Consider the following 25,201-nt stretch of genomic DNA (forward strand, 5'->3'; position numbering starts at 1 on the left):
CACAAGAGTGCGACTTGAGTTGCCTAGGCAACTCAGTCCAGGGTGCCTAAATTCCCCTCCACCCCTCCTAAGTACCCCAGACATAGTGGCACCACTTTGGAGGGCTTCTGTGGAGAAGCCCGCCAAAAAGTGGAACAAAGGGCTCGACTTGGGTTGGAGTCACAGAAGAGAACACAAACGCCATTTTAGAATCAAGTTTTGGCAAAAAGTACCAACCGGAGAATTAATATTAATTAAATAAACCGCCGGTATGTTCGAGGCTACCTTAAATAATTAAATAAAGATAGTAGCCTAGAACAATGGGAAATCCCATAGGAAAATATTCGCGGTTGAATATAAAAAGTAGTATCCACTGCCACCAGCCAAAACTCGATCAGGGGGGACGGAGACGTGCCCCCAAGACTAACAGACCCTGGGGCAATCGAATTGCCCCAGCCAGTACGTCCACAATATGATGGTTTGTACTGGTTCTGTTCAGAATTTAAGACTAGTAAAGTCAATGGTGACTTTACATGCCCTGGGACACAGTAGTCAGTCCCAGGGAATGGAGTCTATACTGGGGGGTCACTATGACACCCCTGTGTTACTGCACGGAGGGTGCTGTGTAACACACATCACAAAAACACATGAAGCCCTATGGAGTAAAAGACCCCATAGCCCATTAAACACATCTAGATTCAAAGAAACACACTCAAATCATGTCTAAGAGCGAGGGTAAAAGAGTATCACTCTTGGCAGGAGAAAAAAATAAACCCCAAAAATCCAGCAAAGCTGCTGGGGGACTCACTAGGTTAGGAAATTCAGCCTAAACAGAGAATTCTCCCTAACAGTGACAGCTAGGCTGTATGAATGGGGGTCTTTTTGCATAAAAGCAGGGTCCTGAGGACTGGAAGAGCAAGACCTGAGGAACCGAAGAGGAGAGAAGCCAAAGACATCTGCAACGACTGAACCACCGGTGAAGCCCTGCTAGAGCGTCTCACCCACGACTTTTCTCCACACGACAAGAGGAGATCTTCATCTGAAATAGCCTTCTTCCCAGTTTGCTAATCTGCCTTGGTCGAATTGCCAGTGCCCAGCACTTGGAGGCCGGATAGCCAGGCAGTCATCCAACCGGACCGCGACTTAAAGGCGCGTACCTTTTATTCGTTGGGCAGCACCGCGGCTGGTTTCATCCCTGGGTAGAGCAGTCACTCGAACCTTCCTCCACGACAAGAGTCCCTCTTCCTCTACTGGATCATCCGAACTGCAGGAACTACCAGGAACAAACGCCAACGCAGGAGCCTCTTCTTCATTTCAAGGTACTTCCGCCAGACCTCCCTTTTCGTGTGGTAGCGCTAAAGGTGTTTTAAATCCTTTACCTACCTGTTGGGCTGGCCGCCCCTGTCGTCTAACATTGTCTTTCGCCTTCTGCACCCATCTTTTCGAATCGTTAACCAACGACTTGACTGCAGCTACAAGAACATTTTGCTCCTGGGCCCTTGCCCTGTACCATTGACTCGGGCACAGGCATATTGACTCTGGCTAAATTTGTTAGAACTACCTTCTCTAGATTGTTTCTCAACTAGAACTGAGTTGGTGCACCTACTTCTTATAACCACCTTTTTTCTTCCCACTTTTAAAACTTGTGAAGTGCCATTTTGCTCGGTTTTCATTTAAGTATTCTCTATGCTAAAGTACTGCCTTGCCTAAAACGTGTTCACAAACTTATTGGGAAGTGTTGCTAAGGTGCCCAAGAAGATATTCCTGTATAACTTGTCCTTTCCCTCCCTTGTGAGAAATTGCTAGAGTGCCATTTGTGTTTGGTTTTCACTGTGCCGTTTTGCTCAGTTTTCAGTCTTGCTCAAACTTGTCTACAATTTAACTAGAGTTGTGCATACTTTTCATGACTGATTTTAACTTGCTTTATTAACTGTGATTAATGTGTTGAACGAGAAGTGTGTAAAATAAATATATATTCTTTTTAATACAAAGCTTTGGTCAGTGTTTCCTTGTGCCATAGCACTGTAGTCCTATTGTGTAAACCCTGAATACTGCTCATCTCCCTCTTGAGATAAGTCTGCCTGCTTAGCCACAGCTACCAACTAAATCTTTGTGGTACAGACTGATACCAAAGGGGATTTCTTGCTTATACCTGTAGTCTTAATCTTCTATAGTGCTCCCTAAGGGAACTGCACAGGATTCTGCCTAACACAGACTATTCCATTTGACAGCTGCGGATATAGGGGAAGGCCTTACCCATTCCATTGGCTCTCCTGTGAGTGGCTCCTGTGATATGGCATCTGTGTTCAGATCTTAATGAGCAGCCTGGAACATATCTGGACATTTTTGATTTGAGATATGCCGGTGCTTTCCCATAAAGGCATTTATGGACCAGCGTCATGGCCTTGAACAAGACGCGGTCTTCCACTTTGAGCCAATGAAGCTCCCTCCTGGCATTAGTAATGTGATCAGATTTGGATTTCTGATTGATGATCCTGATGGTATTATTTTGTATGTGCTGGAGTTTTGTGGTGCACTGTTTATTTGCACCAAGCCTTAGAGAATTTCCGTAGTCCAGCCGTGATAGTATAATTGCTCTGGCTATTGTTGGGCAGTTCTCTTCACTAAGGTAGGGTTTTATCGCTCTTAATAGCCTGAGATGATACAAGCAGTTTTTAGTCACATACGCGGCCTGAGCATCGGCACTCATAGATGCCTCCATGATCATACCCAGCATCTTAACCTTTCCTAAAACCTGTATTGGAGTTCCTTAATGTGAAACGACTCGTATTGAGGGGTTCATTTGGTTCGTGCTTGGTTCGAGCTAAAGATCATTAGCTCAGTTTTCTTGTTGTTAAGGCATAGCCAGTTGTGGTCCATCCATGACTGTTTGTGGTTGTATACGGATGTAACCGAGTCACTGTCCTCTGAGTAATTTACACTCAGTTCCAATACCAGCTGAGTATCGTCGGCATTATTGGCAAAGAAGACCTTGATGTTGTCCAGGACTTCACAGAGTAGTCTTAGGTAAAGGTTAAAGAGTAGGGGTGACATGCTGGCACCCTGTGGGACTCCGCAAAGAATGTCAATTACGTATGAGAATTTATCACCCCAATGAACTTTGAATTTCCTGTTGGCGAGAAAGGATATGAGCCATCCTACTGCATCCTCTGAGCAAATTGCAACTTTTTCTAGTGTGGATAAAGCCATGATCGAGGAGACTGAAAGCGGCACTCAGGTCAAGAAGTACAAGTAGACCAGTCTTTCCTTTGTGGATGAGATTTAGCATGTGTGTCTGGAAGTCCAACATAGCAGTTTCTGTGCTGTGCGCAGCACGGAAGCCGGACTGCTGTTGGTGTAATAAGTTGTTAGTCTCCACGCAGACTTGTAATTGGGTGGTGGCGACCTTGTCCAGCACCTTCAAGATAGAATTGCAATTGGTGATGGGTCTTAGGTTGGTTGGATCTCGATGATCGAGGTTGGGCTTCTTTACTAGAGGGGTGACTGTGACTGTTTTTATACTCATAGACACAACCTTGTCCCGAAATGATGTGTTGACAATTCTCATGAGTAGTGGTGCAAATAAGTCTGCATTCTCTAGTATTATTTTGGGCGGTAGGATGTTTTCTGCACATGCTGTGGGCTTCATGGTGGCTAACAACGTTTTTTCAAACCTAAAGGGTTCAGTGGGAGTGGATGTGACCCTTGTGGGTGGTTGTTCGAAAATGGGCTGGGTGCTTTGAGCTCTTGATATCTGGTCCCGAGCCTTTTTGATTTTTATCAGAGAAGGCAGTCTGGACTTTGTTGCAATCTTCCTGAGATGGAGTGAAGGAGGGTATAGTGGCGTTAGGCTTTTCTATGGATTTCAAGATTTTAAACAATTTGCCAGTGGCATTGTTGGCCGATCACATTTGATTGTTATAGAAATTTTTCTTTTACTGACGAATACTTTCCCTATAGGCCTTTTCACATTCTTTCCAGCTATCCTTGTTTGTGGAGGATGGTTCTTTCAGCCATTTCCTTTCTCTGTTTCTTTTTTCTTTCTTTAATGCCCCGAGGTAACAGTTGAACCAATTTTGTTGGATGCTATTCGATCGAATGAGTTTGGATGTTAATGGGGCCTTCTTGTGAACTAGCTCTTTTACGTGGTGCATAAAAGTGTCCAGGATGACTTTGCAGGTATCTTCTTCTGTGCTGTCTGTTAGGGTATCTTTAATAAGCGGATCTAGGTGCACCCTCTCGATTTTCTTAAAGTTGCGGTTTAAGGTCTTCTTGGGCTAATTGGGGATTTTCTGTTTAGGTGACCGCAGGGTGAGAGTGAAGGATATTCTGAAGTGGTCCGACCAGATGCATGGAGTTGTCCTGTAGTTTCAAGGTTATGAGTGGCCACTCAATCAAGCTGGTTACCATTAGTCATGGTGGGGGCTGTATTCTTGACCAGTTAAGAGCCTTCTCAAGGCTTATTGCTTCCTTGTCTTTTAAGTTCCCTCGCCAGAGATTGAAATCACCCAATACCAATGTGGCGGTGTTTGGGCTTTTCAAGGCTGTTAAGCTGATTGACTAGTTCCTCATTGAAATTATATGTGTTCATGTTTGTAGGTGTTTTTTCTCTAAATGGCTGAGCCCTGCGTAATGGGCGTGTTGTGGTTACCGAAGGCTGCAGACTGCTTGCCTCTAATGCCTGCGTCACAATGTGTTGGATTAAGTCCATGCGTTGTGAGTTTTGGACTTCCAGAAGGAGCTCTTCTATGTTCATGATCCCCATGTTTACCTGGTTCTTTTCTTTTTTTTTTTCGTGGTGCTGAGGAGTATATGCCTTGGGAGCCGACTTGGTGAGGATCGATAAGGACTTGGCAGTCTGTGAACTGTTGTTCTTCTCAAGTTACTCGTCCGTAGTGGAATGGAACAGATCACTCCCTTCAAAAGGAATGTCTAGCATACGCTCTTAGACATCCTGGTTGAACTGAGTCGCCCCTAGCCAGGCCATCCTTATCATGTCTGTAGCTATACATACGGAACGCCATGAAGTGTCAATGTGTGCCACCATGGACTCCATTATGTCCTGCGCAACTATTTTGGCCTCAGACAGACCGGCCTTGAAGCGCGCCTGGTTCTGCATCGGAAGCTCAGGGAGGAAGTCAGCAATCTCTCGCTAGAGCATTTGATCGACAGCAGCCAGCATGGCGTCCGCACTGGACTGGCGCATATGGAGAGCAGCCTTGGAATATATTTTCTTCCCATATGCTTCCAAGATCATTTCCTCCTTACCCGGGAGTGTTGAGGCTGATATAGCCGATGACAACTGCGGCTTGGAATAGAGCCACGCTGCAGCAATCACAGAGGAGTGTGGCTGTGGGTGTGCCGACAGCAAGAGTGGGTCGCCCTCCATTTGCCTAAACTTGGCATTGAGGCGCCTGTTGGTAGGCTGTGCAGAGTGTGGTTCGAGCCACCCTTTTTTGGCGATCGCCACCACGTCCTTTTGCATTGGAATCCCTGTTTTAGCTGTGCGGCGTAGGGTGAGGACTTCTGCCAGTACTCCCACCTCTGGTTATTCAACCTCAGGCTGAATGAGCCCCAAATACTCCACCAGGCCGGCAAGCCGTTTATGAAAGGCCTTGGCCAACAAGGGTGTGTCGGGATCCTCCTCCTCGTAAGTGTCCACCAATGTGTCCTGTTGGTCGGGTGCAGCCGCAGGAGTACTGGGCACAAGGCTGTGGCTTACTGACCAGCGCCGGGGATTGCTGCTGCAGCAGAGGAGGAGGAGCTGCTGTGAATGATGGAGGAATGGGAGCCGGAGCCATAGGGACCAAAGCAGGCAGCTGATGCTGCACAGGACCCTGAAGTGCTGGACCCAGGGGTGGAATGGCAGTGGGTGCTAGCGGCAGCACCAGAGGGAGCATGTCCTTGATAACATCCTTGAGGATGATGCCCATCTGCAGAGACATCATGAGTGTCAGGAACTTTAAAACAAAAAAAAATTTGTCTTCGCAGGCCGGCGGAGCACTTGGTGGCGCCGGAATGGGAGCGGGCCCGGAGGTTGCTGAGACCTGGGCACACTCTGTCTCACTGTATGCGGGGTGTATCTACCCTGCGACACCGAAGGATATGCAATGGGCCACGTGCCAGAAGATGACCAGTCCCACCTGGAAACTCGTTCCCCTACCTGGCCCCCGAGGGGGGGATGGTGTCCGTTGAGCCCCATTTGATCTGGCCCAATGCTCATTTTGTAGGGCTACGTGCCACATGCCTGTGTCGTCGCGCTTGCCGCGCTGGGCCCGGCCTCCTCCAGGACTCTTGGCAGAAGAGGTTGAGGTCTACCATGAACCACAGGGCGTGGCCTGGAAGGTGGAGTGCCCTTGGCTGTGGCACCGGTAGTGCTGCGTTCAGGTGCCCCCTTAAACAACTGCCAGGTAATAGGGCGTACCCCTCGGGTTGACACCCGGTAGTAGAACCTTGCAGTTCCTCAGCATTGTCACCGGTAGGATCTCTCGACCCCTCGGCCTGAAGGCTGGTAGCTGAAGTAGCCTGAGTGTGTGCATTGGTACTAGGACCCGATAGGCCCCTCCCACTCGTGCGCTTCCAGGGAAAGGTGTCGCCTTTGCAAGGTGTGGATGAAAACAGTGCCCCTAGCTTGGGTCTGGACTTGTGCTTGACGAATTCCTTCAAATCCTCTGGAGGCGACCTTCCAAAAAGCTCTGTCCACCTGGCTAGTTTGTTCTTCAGAGCACGTGGTGTGAGCGCGTTGCACGTGGTGCAGCCCTCCCAGCAGTGGTCGGGCCAAGGTAGCGGAGGCAGAGGGCGTGTGGGTAGGATGTAGGAAAGAGCCCCTCACAGGCTGGACACCTGCTGAAGCCGGCTGATGTCGACATGCGCCGGGGAGGAGAATGGTGCCAGAGGACAGAGTTATCTGATTAAAGACAAGAAAAAGAAGACAAAAAGACTTTTACAGGGAAGAGCGCTTGTAACCACTAGGCCAGAGGCCAAACCCAGGAGCGCTGGTGAAAACGATCCGTTCCCGTTGACGCAGAAAAGAGGACTGGGGAGTGGCGTCAATGGGTGGAGTCAGGGGAGCAAATGCTCCCAGGGCCGCGCCCCTGTGTGCATCTAAATTTAAAGGAGAAGATGATTTTTCTGGTGAAAAAGGTTCGATCTCCCGTCCCTAGCGAGGGACGCCCATCCAGTATGGAGGAAAGGGGACGGGACGTAGGAGTATATACAATTACATTTGGTTAACAAAAGACATAAAATTGAATAAACAAAACTAAAAGAAATGCTTGCCATGTAACTGTGACAACTTGAACCATAGGAGATTTACCTTCATAACGCTATCCTTAATGAGGTTAACCTTAATGTTCGGCTCTGGAGACAGATTTCCCCACTGATCACAAAGTTGAACTACGAGAGGCTTTGGCAGTTCCTTTCCATTTATCACAGTAACTACCTGGAAATAAACAAAAATCATCAATGTCTCAAAATTTAAAATGAATAAAGTGCAAAACAGTGAAAATGTACTGCTATTTAATTAGTAAAATAAATGTACAAATGTATCAACAGGACTTGTCTCAAAATATAACAATGGGCTGTGGTAGGGGATGGTGGCAGTATGTTCCCAGAAGGAAGGACATGAATATCACTAGCAGAAAACAAAAGGTAGAGTTTGAAAAGTAAGCAAAACATTTAAAACATATGCAGTACCTTCCAGTGAATTCACCAATTATAGTACCAGAAAACGGACACATCTTGCAAGAGTGCCTCCTTTATATGTCCCATAAAGTTAGCTACAATGCCTAACCTCAAACAGACGTACCTGTTGTAAATCTGGCCAGTCCACAAGAACAAGTTTACTTGGAAGTCCAGAAATCAAATTCACTCTTACAAAATCTGAAAATTCTCGCCAGGCAAAACACAGCTCTTTAGTCTCAGGTATACCAGGGTAAAACTTTATGCCTTTGACAATCATTGTTTGTGTGCTTGCCTATTAAGGAAAAATAAATGATATATTTATATACCAGAATAGCTCAATAAATATTCAGTAAGCAATACATGTCTAGAAAAATATCACAAAGTTATTTCAAAACTGAATACATTCTAGGCTTGTAAGAACTTGTCACCCGGTGGGGGAATGCCGGGGAAATATAGATTGTTGGATGTTCCTTCTGGACCTTGTGACATATAGTAGTACGGGTCTGCGAGCTCTAACATTGCATCTGAGATTTGTATTGTGGCAACCTGTATGCAATGTCTACTTGAGAATCTGAAGCACACAGCTTCACCCTTACCTTTCACACCAAGGATGTTTGAGGAAGCAGAACATCTGTGGGCTGGCAAGTGCTATAATTGATAACATTGAACAAAGTTGACTATTAGTGTGCTTTAAGGGACACAATTTACTTCAGTTCAGCATGGATCACAGATGAGGTGTTCCTGTTTTATTTATTCATGTAATGTTTGTACCGTGACAATGCATTACAGTGCAATGTGAACACTGCTTCAAAGCACAGGGGAAAGAGGGATCAGGAAACCCTGGCAGTGAAATCCAAAAGCTCTATTCCAGGTCTTGAAAAGAGGATAGAGGGAGGATAACAAGGGAGAATGGCGGCGCAAAAGGAGAAGAGAAAAACAAATTACGTACCTTCAGCAAAGTTCTTTCTGATGGAAGAACAACCCCTTTACTTTCCGTAATATTCTTTCTAATGAATTAATCCCCAACCCTCCCCCCCACAGATTCCTCATGAATGACATATATAACCTCCAAATTGCAAGTTTGGCTTAGGAAATATTTTTACCCACTAAAGGGCACACTGTGTCACTGGCACCCATGTCTCTGGATGGGACGTGATGGGTGATATTTATATATAGAGCTGTCAGCACCCCATGATCTCAGTTCAGCCAAGTATCAGCACTCTGAAGCTGCGGAAACGCAGCACTCCAATGGGTTATGAGACATCTGTATGAGTGGTATGGCAATGAGAAATATGTTGGATGAAGGACAACTTCTTCGGAAAGAACATTACTGAAGATGATCTTTTCTTAAGTTTCCTTCTTCCCACAGATAGTCTTAGAAATACCTCCAAAGAAGTACCTGGAATGCAAAGAACCACCATTACACATGGAAACTGTTGAGCCTAGCAGGCTAAAGGAGGGATCATGACCAGATAAGGAATCCAGGCAGTAATATATAACAGTTGCAGAGAAGCTCATGCAGACGCTTTCCAGATATCAATGGTGACAACCCTCTTCAGGGCAGAGGTAGCTGCCGGTACTCAGTTACAATTCCTGAGACCTGCAAAAACGTAGTTGCTATTCTGGATGCAGAATTCAGAAACGTAGTGAACAATCCACCTGGACAGGTTCTGCTTAGTAGTACTGCTGCCAGCCTGGTACCAGCAAGCTTAAAAAGGACCTGGTTGTCATTTCGGAAGCCACTCGTCCAGGACAAGGTCGCTGTAAGCTTTCTTGTGGTACAGCCATTTAAAACTTTCCTCTGCCTTACATGGAAGAGACAAACTATTAAAGACTGAAAGTTAGATCTTTTCAAGCAGGTGAAAGTCTGTCACAATCTTGATAAAGAAATAAACACTCACTTTCTTTCTAGAGAAACCTTGACTGAAGTGATGGCAACCATGAAAGTCAGCTTTCGGGTGAGTAAACAAAGGGTAAAATGCACATGATGAAACATAGGCGTCATTAAAAACATTACACCAATATTCGACTCTCACGTCGGAACAACAATTTTGCATGGTGGAAACTTGTTAGTTAACTGTTGCATCCTGTTGCGAGTGATGGAAAAATTACTTACCGGTAAAAGAATTTCTATGGATTCTCCTCCCAGAGATTCCTCATCTGGAAAGACATCCTCCAGTGCTAACTGTTGTCGGAAATTCTCAACAGGAGGCATAGTGCTGGCCTATGAACACCTTCGGCTTCTGGGCTCCTTGACTCTGGATATGATGTAAGTACGCATTTGCCTGAATGACTAACCAAGAGTCGCCCAATTGCAAACTAAACTAAAACTCTGGCTTCTTAGGGGTTGCTCATATTAAAAAAAAACTTTGGGAGATTCTCTATGGATCCTCTATTTTCCTTTTACCGTTTAAAAGTGCTTATGGCGCTAAACATTGTTGTTCAACCTCACATAATATATGGCTAACTTTGAGGGCCTTTTTTGGAGAAAGGCCCTCAAACTTCCGATGGGAACTCCTATCCAATTAGTAAGATATGAGCGAGGCCTGAGCTCAATGAAAGCCATGTTAAAATGGAAATCATTGTCCCTATATAGGAAATGTATAGGAGAATCCCCCATGAGAGGTTTCTCAATTATCAAGGAGGCTCTGAATAATCACAGTGACCCAGTCCTTGAACTGTGGAGATCAGCATGTCACCTGCTAATTTAGGAACAGAACACTTCTGAAGAGATGCTCTTGTTAACCCCGGTGGCTGTCAAAATCAAGTTATGGCGTATGGACTGGTCAGAAACATTGGAGCGAATATCCCAACTTAAGCTACAAAAGAACTTTTGCGACAATTTATGATCTTATAATACTCTATCCTAAGTACTTAATGAAATTTTCATGGTCCCTCTACAGGATACAATTCCTAACGTTTTGTTTTAATTTACATCCTACTGTTGGGAAAGATTTCTCTTTACTGCACCTTTCCTTCCATCTTTATGGAACCCCTAAACGTTTTGCTTTTATTTTTGTATCTGGTATCGGGTAATATGCCCACCAATAATATTGCCATATATATGGTCGTGGGGTAAGGCCATAGGCAATATTATTGGTGGGGATAAATTATGGGGTAAATGGGACCGGAAGTTGCAGGGCTGTCCCCCAATCCCTTTTAAAAAATGTGGGGTTAGGGGTGGTGTCCCCCGCAGGCCTATGGCTTAATATTGCTGCAAAAATATGGCGATAGGTTTATATGGCGATATTTTGGCAGGGATATTAACACATGGAACCTTGAATCTGACCTGTACTTTGTACAGTGCAGTGAAGCCTTAAGCTTAGATGCACTGGCTTTTGCTCATATGTCATGGGGAAACGGACATAACCTTCAGGTTGACAGTACTGGGAAACATGGTTTCCCTTAGTTGTGTTACCACTTTTGGTTACTTTTGTATCACTTGTGGAAACTTGTTATCATTGTACAATGCAGTTTACACGGCAGTACAATGGGGTAAATATTTGTTTTGCCCTAGACTAACGCTCAGAGGATTTTTGGTTACTCTAGGTGTGCTAAAAGGATAAGCTGGTGGCAGCAGTGACTTCTTCCACTTTTTGGGACTTTTTGTTTTAGCCTTAACGCGTTTACCGCGTTCGGCTACTAACTGTGGCTAGTGTCCAAACATGGCTGTGCCACAAGGTTTTTCACCTGTCCTTGTGGAATCATGTTCTTTAGCCTTCTTCCTGGCATGAGAGGCCAGGAAAATGCTTATAAGGACTTCCAGTGACCGGGAGAGCAGAAGCTTTTGGCGGGCTACAGGAGGGCTGTGTGTGTTTGCTGGCAGGATGTGGGCTGGAACTATCTGGTCCCAATCCACAAACTGGTATCAGTGTGTCTGAGTGGTATGCATGAATGTTCCCACCAGTGATCCTGATTGGATCACTGCTTGGGTGTTTGTGTGGGCTAGTCCTGCTATTGGCTAGTGAGGGAAGCAGCTCTTAACTGGCTTTTAGGATAAGAAGGGGACCCCTGCACCCATTCTTTAGAGATCCTGGAGACACTTGAAGGAGCCAAGTATCCAATCCAGCAGTGAGACCTGCGAAGAAACCAGAGACCTGACTTAGGACCCCTGCACCCATTCTTTAGAGATCCTGGAGAAACTTGAAGGAGCCAAGTATCCAATCCAGCAGTGAGACCTGCGAAGAAACCAGAGACCTGACTGAAGGAGGCCTGGTGACCAACTTCTCCTGCTGTCCTGGAGGAGCTCTGTCTTGCTCGTGATCTTTAGCAGTCCTGAGAAGGAGCTGCGGGCCTTGGAGTGGAGGGACCATCCATTCCTGACGTCTGCTCGGTGCCCTGCCAAAGAGGGGACCAGAGTTACAAGGGAAAGTCCGACCGCGGCTGCAGAGTCCCTTTGCGTCGCCGTGCTGCGGTGACCACCGTCCGGCATCGCTTACATGACCTGAGTCCAGTCACGAGAGGGGTCCTGCATCGAGTTTTGCTTCATTCTTCAAAAGAGAGTCCTTGCAACAGTGAAAGACACCACCCGGAGATCAGTTCGAACCTGCAACCCCTTGCGAATCGAGGACTGAGACTTTCGGCTGGAAAACCAACCTTGGACCCTCTTCCTTTGTCCCGTCAAGTCTGGGGAACAATCGGAGTACAAGGGTAAGATACAGAGCTTCTAGCCTACCCCTATACTCTCTTAATAAGTGAATTGGCTTATAAGAAACTTTTATTATAACAATATTGGCTTTGCCAATGCTTGCTTGTGCAAGACCTCTGAAAATTGCGGCTACTTTTGGTAGTTAGTCTAACTCGTACCCTAACTCTGAGAACCCTTCACTGGACGGCAGAGACCGTACCTGCATTTTTCCCTGCTTCATAACTTCTGTGGAACTTTTACCTGAACTATTGGGCAAAAGGCCCCAGACAGCGTAGGGCTGGACAATTTTTGTGACGGATCATCTTTGTGGACCTTGAGTGCATAATACTAATCTCATTTGTATTATGCGCTATAATAAGTGACTGTATATATGTATCTATTGTTTATTAGTCTTGTGGATAACCCTACTTGCTAGTAGTCATTTTTCATAGTGTGTTTTTGCCATAAATAACTGTATTTTTATACATCCCGTCTAAGTGTAATCTGTGATTCCCATTGTGTGACCTCATTGTGGACCCTTTACAAGCTCACCACCTCTGAAGATCTTAGCCTAGACCACCTGTCACTGCTACCTGAACTGGTTTGGCTACAGCTCCCCAGAGCTATCCCTGTCACAATATAGGTTGGTCTTTGTTAGGGAGAATTCTCTGTAAAGGCTAATTTCCCAAACCTAGTGAGTCCCCCAGCAGCTTTGCTGGATTTTTGGGGTTTATTTTATCTCCTGCTAAGAGTGAGACACTTTTCCTCCCACTCTTAGAAATGTTTTGAGGTGTTCCTTTGACTTTGTATGTGTTCTATGGGCTATGGGGTCCTTTTCCCCATAGGGTTTCATGTGTTTTTGATATGTGGGTTACACAGCACCCGCCGTGCAGTAACCCAGGGGTGTCGTAGCGACCCCCAAACATAGACTCCATATCCTGGGACTGACTACTGTCTCCCAGGGCATGTAAAATCACCATTGGCTTTACTAGTCTCAAATTGTGAACAGAACCAGTACAAACCATCATATTGTGGACGTACTGGTCGGGGCAATTCGATTGCCCCGGGGTCTGTTGTTCGAGGGGGCACTGTCCAGTCTCCCCCGACCGAGTTTTGGCTAGTGGCAGTGGATACTACTTTTTATATTCGACCACAAATATATTCCTATGGGATTTTCCCATTGTTCGAGGCTACCACTTTTTAAAATAGCCTCGAACATACCGCCGGTTTATTAAATTAATATAAATTCATTGGTTGGTATTTTTTGCCGAAACTTGGTTCCAAAATGGCGTTTGTGTTCGCTCCTGTGACTCCAACCCAAATCGAGCCCTTTGTTACACTTTTTGGCGGGCTTCTCCACAGAAGCCTCCAAAAGTGGTGCCACTCTGTCTGGGTACCACAGATGGTGTGGGAGGGGGTTTAGGCACCCTGGACTGAGTTGCCTCGGCAACTCAAGTCGCACTCTTGAGTGATTGGCCCAAGTGGTGAGCCGCCCGGCTCACCACTTAGCATGTTTGAGTGACAGCTAGGCTGAATGAATGGGGGTTTTCTGCATAAAAGCAGGGCTTTGGGGACTGGAACTTCAGAAGTCGCCACAGGACCTAAAGAATCCGAGGAGGGAGAAGCCGAGCTGACCTGCAACGACGACACCACCGGTGGAGCCCTGCTGAACCGTCTCACAACTTTTCCCGACGACAGAGGAGATCTCCAGTCCGGAGAGTCTTCTTCCTTTGACTGGTGGGGATAACCAGTTTGCCCGTCTTTTCGCCTTCCTGGACCATCTCGTGGCCGTCTTGCCTGTGCCAAGCACCCCGGCAACCGGAATACCAATGTTTACCCCTACCGCGAAGAAAAGGGTAGTAACCTTGTAACCGGGAAACACTGCGGCTGGTTTCTTCCCTGGCAGTGCAACGACCGTCATCTTTAATCCACGTCGAGACCTCCTCTTCCTCTGGACGAAACACCGACTTGCACCCACTGCCAGGAACAACTGCCCCCGCTAGAGCGTTCTTCCCATTTCAGGTACTGTGTCCCGCCTGGCTTCCCTTGCAACAGATCGTTCGGGGTGACAGTAAATCCTCGACTTTTTAACCTGGGTTAGCCTGGGGCCTGTTAACTAACTTTTCCTGACTTGATCTCAATCTTTTGTGAACGATTTACAAAGACTCTTTGGGCATAACCCCACTGTGCGATCCTGGACACATTTCGCTTGCTCTCTCTAGGAGTGGGCCTGGCATTTGAACTTCCTTGCTCTCCAGTAGACTTTGCCTAACCTGCCTCACTGTGGTTCTTTGCAAAGTATTGAGATTTGTGTGCTTTCATAACTCTGCCTTTTTCCCTCCCTTTTTAAATAACTTATTAGAGTGCCACCTTATTTTAAGCGCTCACCTCTGTCTGAAAATAAGTGGTGTTTCTCACTAAGACTTGTCTAATAAGTAATTAGGGTTGTATATATATATAATAGTGACTGTGTGTTGAAGTTACTTACCTCTTTTTGTGCTAGTGTAACTACAAGTGTGTCTTTAAATAAACAATTATATACTTTTTACACCAAAGCTCTGGTCAGTGTTTGCTTGTGCTACTGTATCTCTGTACCTATTGTGTATACTCTACATACTGCCTAACTCATCTTGAGAGAAGTCTGACTGCTCAGCCACAGCTACCAGGTAAATCTGGGTGGTAAAGACTGCTACCAATTGGGTTTACTGCCAACCACCCGTAGTCTTAAATCTTTTGCAGTGGTCCCTAAGGGAACTGCACAGGTTTCTGCCTAACAGCCTTCTATACATCTGTCCACCAGGCCAGAGTATAGAACATCAGTCCTAACACCTACTAAGGACATTTTAGTCTCTAGGAGATTGTGGAGGGGCTAGGACTGGTCATGCAGGTTCTGTAGCAACGGTCACTCCAGAGGAACAGTGGATTGTGTTCAGTTGTGGGGAAAGAGTTTCAATGATTATAGCACTGATTAAGTTCTTGGATGATGTTTTAAAGGAGCTGGGTACATTGACTGGAGACAATTAATTATGTGATAAATTTTAATTCGGTTGTATGCACTGTGTGTGATTCATATGATTAGGATGTGGCCTTTTCACTTGGTTTATATTTTAGAATCACAAAATTTACATGGAAGGGCTTTTTTTTAATAAAACAATGTCTTTCTTTTTCTCTTTTCAAGGAACAAAAACAAAACTGTAAATATTAGAGGTGATGTTATATGTGTCATATGGGAAAGGTTTACTTTTAACCCAACACCAATAAATAAATAAAAAGTATCTATTTGCCTAACTAAATCAGTTCCTCATATTTTTTTCTTACGCTCAGCAGCCATGGGGCTCACTTTCTCAAGGAAAGAAATAAAAAATCTGGAAATAACCTTGATTATATTTTTTTCGCCGTGGAACTAACATCAAAAAACATCAGAAATCAGTTTGTTCTTTTACCAACTCCTCTTTTAACTCATCCACAACAGCTTTCAGAGGCAGGGGAAGATGGGAGGGATATTAAGAATCTGTCGGAGGAGAATCCATATAAAGAACATTAGAGGCAAATCATTTTTGCTTCAATGGATTGGATCCTTTCACAAATTCCATATCTGTATAGTCTCCCAAAGCAGTATAGCAGACAGAGGCAGGCTAACAACGCTAAATCAGAAAACCATGTGGCAAATGCCTCTGAAAGGTAACCCTCTCTGCAGAGTTGAGGAAGAAGAACAAGTTACTTCTTACCTTGTAACTTTCTTTCGATGGCATGTTCCTCCGACGTATTCCGTATCTTAGATATCTCTTTCCAGCTTTGCTGGCCTCGGAAATTTTTTTCTCTAGAGGGCGCTGCGCGTCGACGTCCGCCGAGTCGATGTCCCTCGACAGCCGCCATATCGACATCATCCTGCCTATAAAGGCTGCGCGCAGCGTCCGTTGCTCAGTTCCGTTTTGTAGCCCACAATAATTCTTTCTGGACTAGACTAATCACCCTGAAGGAGCGTAAGCTGCAACAACAAGGGAAGTAGTACTGCGGGGATGGATGGGAGGGTCGATATACGTCGGAGGAACATCCCATCGAAAGAACGTTACAAGGTAAGAAGTAACTTGTTCTTCGAAGGGATTGTGTCCTCCGACGTATTCCTTATCTTAGATAGGCTCCCATAGCAGTATTCTGTTATTGGAGGTGGGAGTACTGACTTCATGCTTCCTCTTATTGATGAATAGAGTGCAATACTGCCCTTCCAAACCTAGTCTCTTGACTGGAGGAGGAATCCAAGTTGTAAAACCGTGTAAAGGTATGGACGGACGACCATGTGGCAGCCGCACATATGTCTCTAACCGGCACTCCTCTTTTGAGGGCCGATGAAGCTGCAATACCTCTGGTCGAATGAGCCCTAAGATTTTGAGGGGGCTCTTTTCCTGCCAGTTTATAACATTCCAAAATGGCTAAAATGATCCATCTGGAAATGGTCTGCTTAGTTATCGGTAACCCCAGCTTGTGACCTGCGTAGCCTACAAACAGCTGGTCTGCTTGTCTTATCCTAGCCAGTCTACTAATGTAACAATTTAAAGCCCTTCTTGGGTCCAGCCTGTGTAACCTCTCTTCCTCTTTCCCCGGATGAGGAGGAGGATAGAAAGATGGAAGGGTAATCTTCTGAGTGATATGAAATTCAGAAACCACCTTTGGGAGGAAATTAGGCTTCACTTGCAGAACAACTTTGTCTTTGTGGAAGATTGTATGAGGGGGTTTACAAGAAAGAGCTTGTAACTCGCTAACCCTTCTAGCAGATGTAAGTGCTATTAATAAAACAGTCTTAAGGGTAAGAAATCTTAACGAACAAGAGTGGAGTGGTTTGAAAGGTGTGCCCATCAGGAAAGTTAGGACTAAGTTTAAATCCCATAGGGGAACCTGGAATGGTCTTGGGGAGAAACGTTAGTTAACCCCTTTAGAAACTGTATTACCAAGGGTAACTTGAAATAGGTTGGTTCTTCCGCAGTGCGCTTAAAGATGGATAGCGCTGCGAGATAGCCCTTGATGGTGCCAACTTGAAGGCCCGAGTTCGCTAAATAAAGTAGGAAGGACAAAACCATTGGTGTACCACATGAAAAGGGATCGATATTCTTTTCTCTACACCAGCTGCAAAATCTGTTCCAACGGCAGCGGTATAAAGATTTTGTTGCTGGCCCCTTCTTGCCGAAAGCAACACCTCCATAACCTCATCAGGGAGGTCCCAATCCTTGTACCTCAGCCTTTCAGAAGCCAAGCATAAAGGTTGAGGGTTTTGATGTCTGGATGGAGAACCTGACCTCCCTTCTCTGAGAGCAGATTCTCTCTGAGTGGAAGTCGAATTGGAGGGCAGATGGACAAGTCTAGAAGGTCCGGGTACCACGTTCTCCTGGCCCAATCCGGGGCAATTAGGATCATAGTTTTCCGGAATCTTCTCAACCTCCTGATCATTTGAGGAATGACAGGGACCGGTGGAAACGCGTACAGAAGCGGAAACTCCCAGTCCACTATGAACGCGTCTCCCAGAGCTCCTCTCGGGGGAAATTCCCTTGAACAGAACAGATCGCACTTCCTGTTGACACTGGTGGCGAACAGATCCACCTGAGGGGTTCCCCAAAGGGCGAAGATCTCTTGAAGGACTTCCTGAGCTAGTTCCCACTCGTGGGAGACTGTGCTCTGCCTGCTCAGAGCGTCCGCTGTCAAGTTCTTCTCTCCGGCTAGGTGAACTGCCGATAGAGAGATTCCTTCTTGGATTGCCCAAAACCAGAGCTGCATCGCCTCTCTGCACAGAGGTAGTGATCCTACGCCTCCTCTTTTGTTGAGGTAATGCATGGCCACTGTGTTGTCCGTCATTATCAGGACATTCTTTCCTTGTACAGATGGCAGAAAAGCCTTCAGCGCAAGTCTGATGACCCTCAGCTCTAACAGGTTGATATGTAGTCTGGACTCCGATGGAGACCAACGACCGCTGATGGTCAAGTCGTTGGCATGGGCTCCCCACCCCGTGAGTGAGGCATCCGTGACTACTGTTATCTCCGGCCAGGGTTGCCAAAACTGTTCTCCTTTCAGAATGTTCTCCTGACAGCCCCACCACTGAAGGTCTCGAGCCACCCTGTCGGGAACCTGAAGAAGATCTGTCATTCTCCCTGAGAATTGTGACCACTGAGTTCTCAGTTTCCACTGGAGGGATCTCATTCTCAGGCGAGCCTCTGGCACTAGGAAAATGCAGGATGCCATGAGGCCTAGCAACCTCAAAAAGTCAAAGGTTGGGAGACGTTGGGCATTTTGAAACTTGGTAACCATCTGTAGAATATCTTGAGCCCTCACCTCTGGTGGCGAGGCTTTTCCCAGGGAAGTGTCCAGGATCGCTCCGATGAACTGGAGTCTCTGCGATGGTATCATTTGTGACTTCTTTAAATTGAGGGAGAAGCCCAGTCTGTGAAGGGAGTGGCAAACATGATCTAGCTGGATCTGAGCTTGTTCAGAAGATACAGCTCTGATCAACCAATCGTCCAGGTAGGGGTAGACGTGAATCCCTTCCCTCCTTAGACTTGCAGCCACTACCGACATTAACTTGGTGAAGACCCTCGGGGCGGAGGTCAGCCCAAATGGCAGCACTCGAAATTGATAATGAGAGTTGCCAATTGCGAACCTCAGGTATTTCCTGTGTTTGAGATGGATTGGCACATGGAAATAAGCGTCCTGAAGGTCCAGAGATACCAACCAGTCCTGGAACTGAAGGGCCTGAAGGATCTGAGAAAGAGTTACCATCTTGAATTTGTCTTTCCTGAGGAATGTGTTCAATACTCGCAAATCCAAGATGGGTCTCAGTCTTCTGTCTTTCTTTGGAATGAGAAAGTAAGGGGAGTACCAGCCCCTGTTCCTCTCCGCTACAGGTACCGGCTCTATGGCACCTTTCTCTAGCAGGTGTAAAATTTCCTGCAAGAGGAGCGGATCTGGAGCTTTTTGAGAGCTGATCCCCGGTGGATGACTCTGAGGTATGCGTAGGAGAGGCAGGCAGTAAACTTGTGCAACTGTCTCCAATGCCCAAGCATCTGACGTGATAGCCTGCCATTCTGCCAGATTTTGAGTTAACCTGCCTCCTACAGGTGCCTTGTGAGGGAAGTCCTCAGAGTGGTTTTGGGGCGGCTGATGCAGATGCCGATGGTAAAGAGGCACCTGCTGTTGCTGCGGCTTTTGAATATCTACCCCGTCTACCTCGGGTAGTTCTTCTTTGTCCCCTTTGAGCCGGTCGTCCTCTACCTCTTCCGAATGCGGAGTAGAAGCGAAAGGACTTGCCTCTCGCAGAGGTTCCTGTGGGACGAAAAGGTGTCTGGCGGATTGCAGTGCCTAGGGATTTTGCTGCTGCCTTTGATGTTTGCAGTTTTTCTAAACTGTCATCCACCTTTTTCCCAAACAAAGAAGAGCCATCAAATGGCATGTTCAAGAGCCTGGCTTGCACATCTGGGACAAAACCAGACTTTCTCAACCAAGCGAATCTCCTGGTTGTTGTACTTGCCGCCATTGCTCTGCTGATATGGTCAGCCGAATCAATGCCCTTCTAGAGGGATTCGCACATAGCGTCTTTACCGTCCTGTATGATATTTAGGAACACCTCCCTTTCTTCTCCCTCCGGGATGCTGTAGAAGCACAATCCCAAAGTGTATGGCTAAATCTAGCAAGGGTGCAAGTAGCATTAATAGATTTTAACGCCATGCTACATGCCGAAAAGACTTTCTTAGCCATAGCATCATATTTTTTATCGTCCCTGTCCTGTGGGACGGTAGGGTAAGCAGTCTTGATGTCAGTAGAAGATGCTGCCTGTACCACCAGACTTTCTGGGGATGGGTGTTTGGACAAAAACTCCGGGTCTGCAGAAGATACCCTGTATTTAGTAGACAGTTTTTTTATTTACTGCCGGGACGACATCTGGGGTTTCCCAGTTCGTCATGATTTTCCTTTGAAGAGCTTTATGAAAAGGTACTACAGGATCCTCCTGTGGACCTTTATCAAGAATATCTGTGCGGTCATCCTGTTGGAAAGCCTGTGAAGGTGTTGACCACCCCATAAATTCTGTGATCCTGGCCATTAAGGCTCTATAAGGGGTTTCAGCATGCTCCCCCGGGTCTGGCCTAGCGAACTCCACCTCAGGGGAAGTGTCTAACCCACTTGCTTCATGTAAGGAATCATGGAGTTCCTTTAATCTGCGTTCCTATGAGGATAACTTCTCTTGAACTGGGGTTGCAGATCCCTGCAACTCAAATGTCTCTTCTTGGTCAGACAGGTCTCCCTCTTCCATGATTGAGGACATTGTTCTCAATTGGTCTGAACTCACAAAGGGTGTGAAACCCATCTCCAAGGCAGAGGGTGCCAAAATTGTTGTAATCGGCCTCGAAAACGTCGATGTCGTCGACGCCGAAGGCTTCGAACGTGGCGTCGAAAACAAAGACGGAGGCCTCGAGGTCCTCGATAGAATTGGAATTCTGCTTGAGGATGTCGACAATCTCGACGACATCGTCATTGAAGACCTGGGAATAGCCACTGGGTGCACCGCAACCGTGACTTTCCTTGGCGTCGACGCCGGTGTTGAGGATGGCATCGAGTCGACAGACCCGTGTGTCGAAGGTCCCTTCGACAACGGCGTCGAAGACACCGACCTCGGCGTCGACAGAACCTTCGTCGACTGAACCTTTGAAGAAGGATTCGAGGTCTTAGCTTTACTCAAGGGTTCGTGATGCGCTGGAGAAGCTTCCTTCACCGGGTACTGCGACTCGCGGTGTTTTGGACCTTTGGGTCTTTCGACCAGAGCATCGCTCTCGGCAGTCTTCGAGGGGGTCGAGGCCGCTTTCTCGAAGACGCTCATCATATTTTTTCGGAATTCCTCCCATTCAGCCCGGGAACTATGTTTCGTGGGGCAGGGAATTCTCTTAGGTGAAACAGAGGAAGAGGAGGACGAAGAAGGGGATCTTCGACGTCTCCTCTTCGAGTGCTTCGATCTCGAGGAGTGATGGGACCCGCTTCGAGACCTGGAGCGCGAATGGTGACGAGGAGACGAATGTCTCGACTTCGTCGAGGAAGAAGAAGCTTTAGAAGTCTTACCTTTTTCCAGCTTCCCCCTACACTCCTTCAGGGCCTTAGCTGTCATGGACATACAGTCCTCGCACTCCGAACAATGGTGTTCAGCTCCCAAACACCACAGACAAACTCTGTGAGGGTCAGTCAGCGACATCTTTTTTCCACAGTCTCGGCATTTTTTAAAGCCGGACCGAGGGGTCGTCGGTTCCGACGAGGAAGCCGTCGAGTATGGATCGAATATCTCGAGGAAGGAACAAGTTACTTACCTGTAACTGTTGTTCTCCAGCATGGGTCTGGCATGGATTCACATGCTCATGAATATTCCCCGTCGTCAGGCTGGGAATCCTCGGTAAAGAAAAAACCAGTATCAGTTTCGTTTCTGATCTGTCTTTCGTAGTAGTAACCAATCACTGGTCTCTGCGTCATACTGACCACAGCCAATGACTGCCCTCTACCTAAGCCCCGCCTCTGGCAGCCATCTTCAGATTTGGAAGCACGTGAAGTAGCAGTATGACCAAGTGAAGAGCCGCAGAGGGGTAGGCGGGGGGGTTCGCATGTGAATCCATGCCAGACCCATGCTGGAGAACAACAGTTACAGGTAAGTAACTTGTTCCTTCTCCAGCATGGGGTCTGGCATGGATTCACATGCTCATGAATAAAGAATACATAGCAGTACCCACATGCACAACCACGGGAGGTGGCAAAGGCTCAACATTAAGCATCACATCAAACTCAACATTAAGCATCTTACCTCCTCACCAGGCTCACCTCAGGCGAACAGGTTGCGCAGCACTGCTTGGCCGACCCTGGACTCCTCCCTGGAATCCCGATCGACGCAGTAGAATTTCGTGAAGGTGTGCGTCGACCTCCACGTAGCAGCCCTGCAAATGTCTAGCAGGGGCACACCAGATAGGAACGCCGTGGTAGCTGCGATCGTTCTGGTGGAATGTGCTCTCGGACGGCCAGGCAGCGGTCGGTTTGCCAACCGGTGACAGTACATAATACAGCCAGAGAGCCATCTGGAAATGGAAGCCTTCGAGAGAGCCTTCCCCTGATTGACAGGTCCAAAGTTCACAAAGAGTTGTGACGTCTTCCGAAAACACTTCGTGCGGTCCATGTAGAACTTCAGCGCTCTAGCCACATCCAGCGAGTGCAAAGTCCTCTCAGCCGGCGACGAAGGCGACGGGAAAAACACAGGCAACACCAAAGGTTCGTTGAGATGGAAGTCCGACGGCACCTTGGGCATGAAGGAGGGGTGCGTCCTGAGCACCACCCTCGTGTCGTGAAAAGTCAAGTATGGGGCCTTGCAGGAAAGGGCCTGGATCTCTCCCACCCGTCGTGCGGAGGTGATGGCCACAATAAACGCTGTTTTCCACGACAGGAACTTCAACGGGGCCGAGTGCAGAGGCTCGAACGGAGGTCCCATGAGCTTGGTCAGCACCACGTTGAGCTCCCACGCCGGGGCCGGAGCCTTCACCGGCGGGAACGATCTGAACAGTCCCTTCATGAACTCTTTCACCAGACGATGAGACCACAAGGACGTCCGCCCCGTGGTTCTAGTGTACCGGGAGATCGCAGCAAGATGAATCTTGATGGACGCGTGTGCCAGTACAGCTTTGGCCAGCGTCAACAGGTACGGCAGTACTTGGGGAGCCGTAATCCTTAGAGGGTTAATCTTCTGTGCGTGGCACCAGACAGAGAACCTCTTCCATTTGTGTCCGTAGCATTTAAGAGTCGAGGACGCCCTGGCCTTTGCAAGAACCTCTCTGCAATCGGCCGGTATGTCGTATCCTCCAAACTCTAGCGCTGCAGGAGCCAGGCCTGCAAGTTCAGCGACTTCGGGTCGTGGTGGAGGATGGCGCCTCCTTCCCTGGAGAGCAGATCCGCGTCCACTGGCGGCTTGATTGACGGGGACGCTGACAAGTCCAGAAGGTCCGGGAACCATATCTGCCTCGGCCACGCAGGTGCGACGAGGATCATCCTGCAACGTGACCTCTTGAGCTGGTTGATGAGCCGGATCAGTAGTGGCAACGGAGGGAATGCGTATAGGAACAGGCCCGCCCAGGGGAACGAGAAAGCATCGCCCATGCTCCTCGGCTGGGGAAACCTGCTGGCGAACCTCCGGCACTTGGAGTTCGTCGCCGTCGCGAACAGGTCGATCTGGGGTGTGCCCCACCGTCGGAAGAGGCGATCCACTAGATCCTGCCGTAGTTCCCACTCGTGGCACGAGCGCAGCTCCCTGCTGAGTGAGTCGGCGATGGTGTTTTTTATCCCTGCCAGATGAAACGGCACCAGAAACATCCTTTGGGCGACGGCCCAATGCCACAGGTCCTGCGCCTCCTTGGACAGCGCTGGGGACCTGGTTCCGCCCTGTTTCCTGATGTAAAACATGGTGGTGGTGTTGTCGGTGAAGATCCTCACCACCTTGCCCTTGAGGGACGGAAGGAAGGACCTGAGGGCCCAGAACACTGCACGGAGCTCCAGGACGTTGATATGGAGGGACTTCTCCGTCGGGAGCCAAAGGCCTCTCGCGTGCAGATTTTCGGTGTGCGCTCCCCACCCTTCCAGGGAGGCATCCGTGGTCACTGTCTCCTGGTGGTCTGGGGTCTGGAAGTCCATGCCCGCCGTCAGATGCGCACGGGTGCCCCACCACCGGATCGCTCGGCGGAAACTCTCGTCGAGTGTGATCCTCTCCTCAAAGCCGTCCATCGTTTGGATCCAGCGCGCGTCCAGGAACTCCTGCAACGGGCGCATCCGGAGCCTGCATTTGGGAATGAGGTAGATGCAGGAAGACATCATTCCGAGGAGGGACTTGATGGACCTCACCTTGGCCGCGTCGGAAACCAACATCCGCTGTACCTTGCCCAGGATGGACCTGGTCCTTTCCTCGGACGGGGAGGCCAGAAGGGACACTGTGTCGAGCTTTGCTCCCAGAAACAGTGCGTTTTGCGCGGGTACCAGGTGGGACTTGGCGTAGTTCACAGAGAATCCCAGGTCCATGAGAAGTTGGACGGTCCTTGCCGTGTGCCTCACGGCGAGCTCCCTCGTCTTGGCTCGGATGAGCCAGTCGTCCAGGTAGGGGTAGACGTGGATCCCCTCTCGGGGCAGCTGCGCCGCCACTGGTGCAAGGCACTTGGTGAATACCCTGGGTGCCGACCGTAGACCGAAGGGAAGGGCTCTTAACTGGTAGTGACGCCCTTGGACCACGAACCTGAGGAATTTTCGGTGCCCCTTTAGGATGGGAATATGGAAGTAGGCATCCTCCAAATCCAACGACGACAGGAAGTCGCCCTCCTCCAGCTGACCCAGGACGTGCTGGAGGGTGACCATCCGGAACTTCTGAGCCTTGATGAACTTGTTCAGCCGTCGTAGGTCTAGGATGGGGCGCCATCCTCCCGTCTTCTTCTTCACGAGGAAGTATCTGGAGTAAACTCCGGAGCCCCGAAGCCTCCTTGGGACGAGTTCGATGGCGCCCTTCCTTAGCATCGCCCTTACCTCCCGGAGAAGCTGAGGGACGTGAAGCTCTTTCCTGGCCACAGGGGGGACGCACGGGCACCTTCTTTGAAACTCGAGCGCGTGGCCCTGGGCTAGGGCGTCCAGCACCCAACGGTCGGTGGAGATGGACTCCCACACGCTGACGAAGCTCGCCAGCCGGCCTCCCACCGGGGTGCTTCGGTGGGGGCCCGACCCCACGGCCGGTTCAATCCTGCTTAGACGAGGCTTTGCCGCCTTGACCTCCTTGGCGACGACGGCGGGGTCCGCCTGACTTGCCTCGTCCCCTGTAAGCTTCTTGAGACGATGAACGGGCCGCTTGACGGTAGGTGGAAAATCCGTCGCCGGAACCTT

At 48.2% G+C, this 25,201-nt stretch overlaps 1 protein-coding gene across 2 annotated transcripts in view; it reads right to left on the reverse strand.

The window, feature by feature from the left end:
- The window catches only part of SMCHD1 (structural maintenance of chromosomes flexible hinge domain containing 1), a 3,133,956-nt gene that overhangs the window by 1,061,505 nt on the left and 2,047,250 nt on the right, over window positions 1-25,201 (reverse strand). For both annotated transcript variants that reach the window (XM_069620859.1, XM_069620860.1), the window contains exons 29-30: window positions 7,787-7,954; window positions 7,295-7,420 (exon numbers count right to left, since the gene is read on the reverse strand). In XM_069620859.1, coding sequence (XP_069476960.1) covers window positions 7,295-7,420; window positions 7,787-7,954 — 294 coding nt within the window. The remainder of the gene's footprint in view (window positions 1-7,294; window positions 7,421-7,786; window positions 7,955-25,201) is intronic.

The sequence above is a fragment of the Ambystoma mexicanum genome, chromosome 5q (assembly GCF_040938575.1).
Source record: "Ambystoma mexicanum isolate Mex_15411 chromosome 5q, UKY_AmexF1_1, whole genome shotgun sequence".
In the NCBI taxonomy this organism is placed as follows: domain Eukaryota; kingdom Metazoa; phylum Chordata; class Amphibia; order Caudata; family Ambystomatidae; genus Ambystoma; species Ambystoma mexicanum.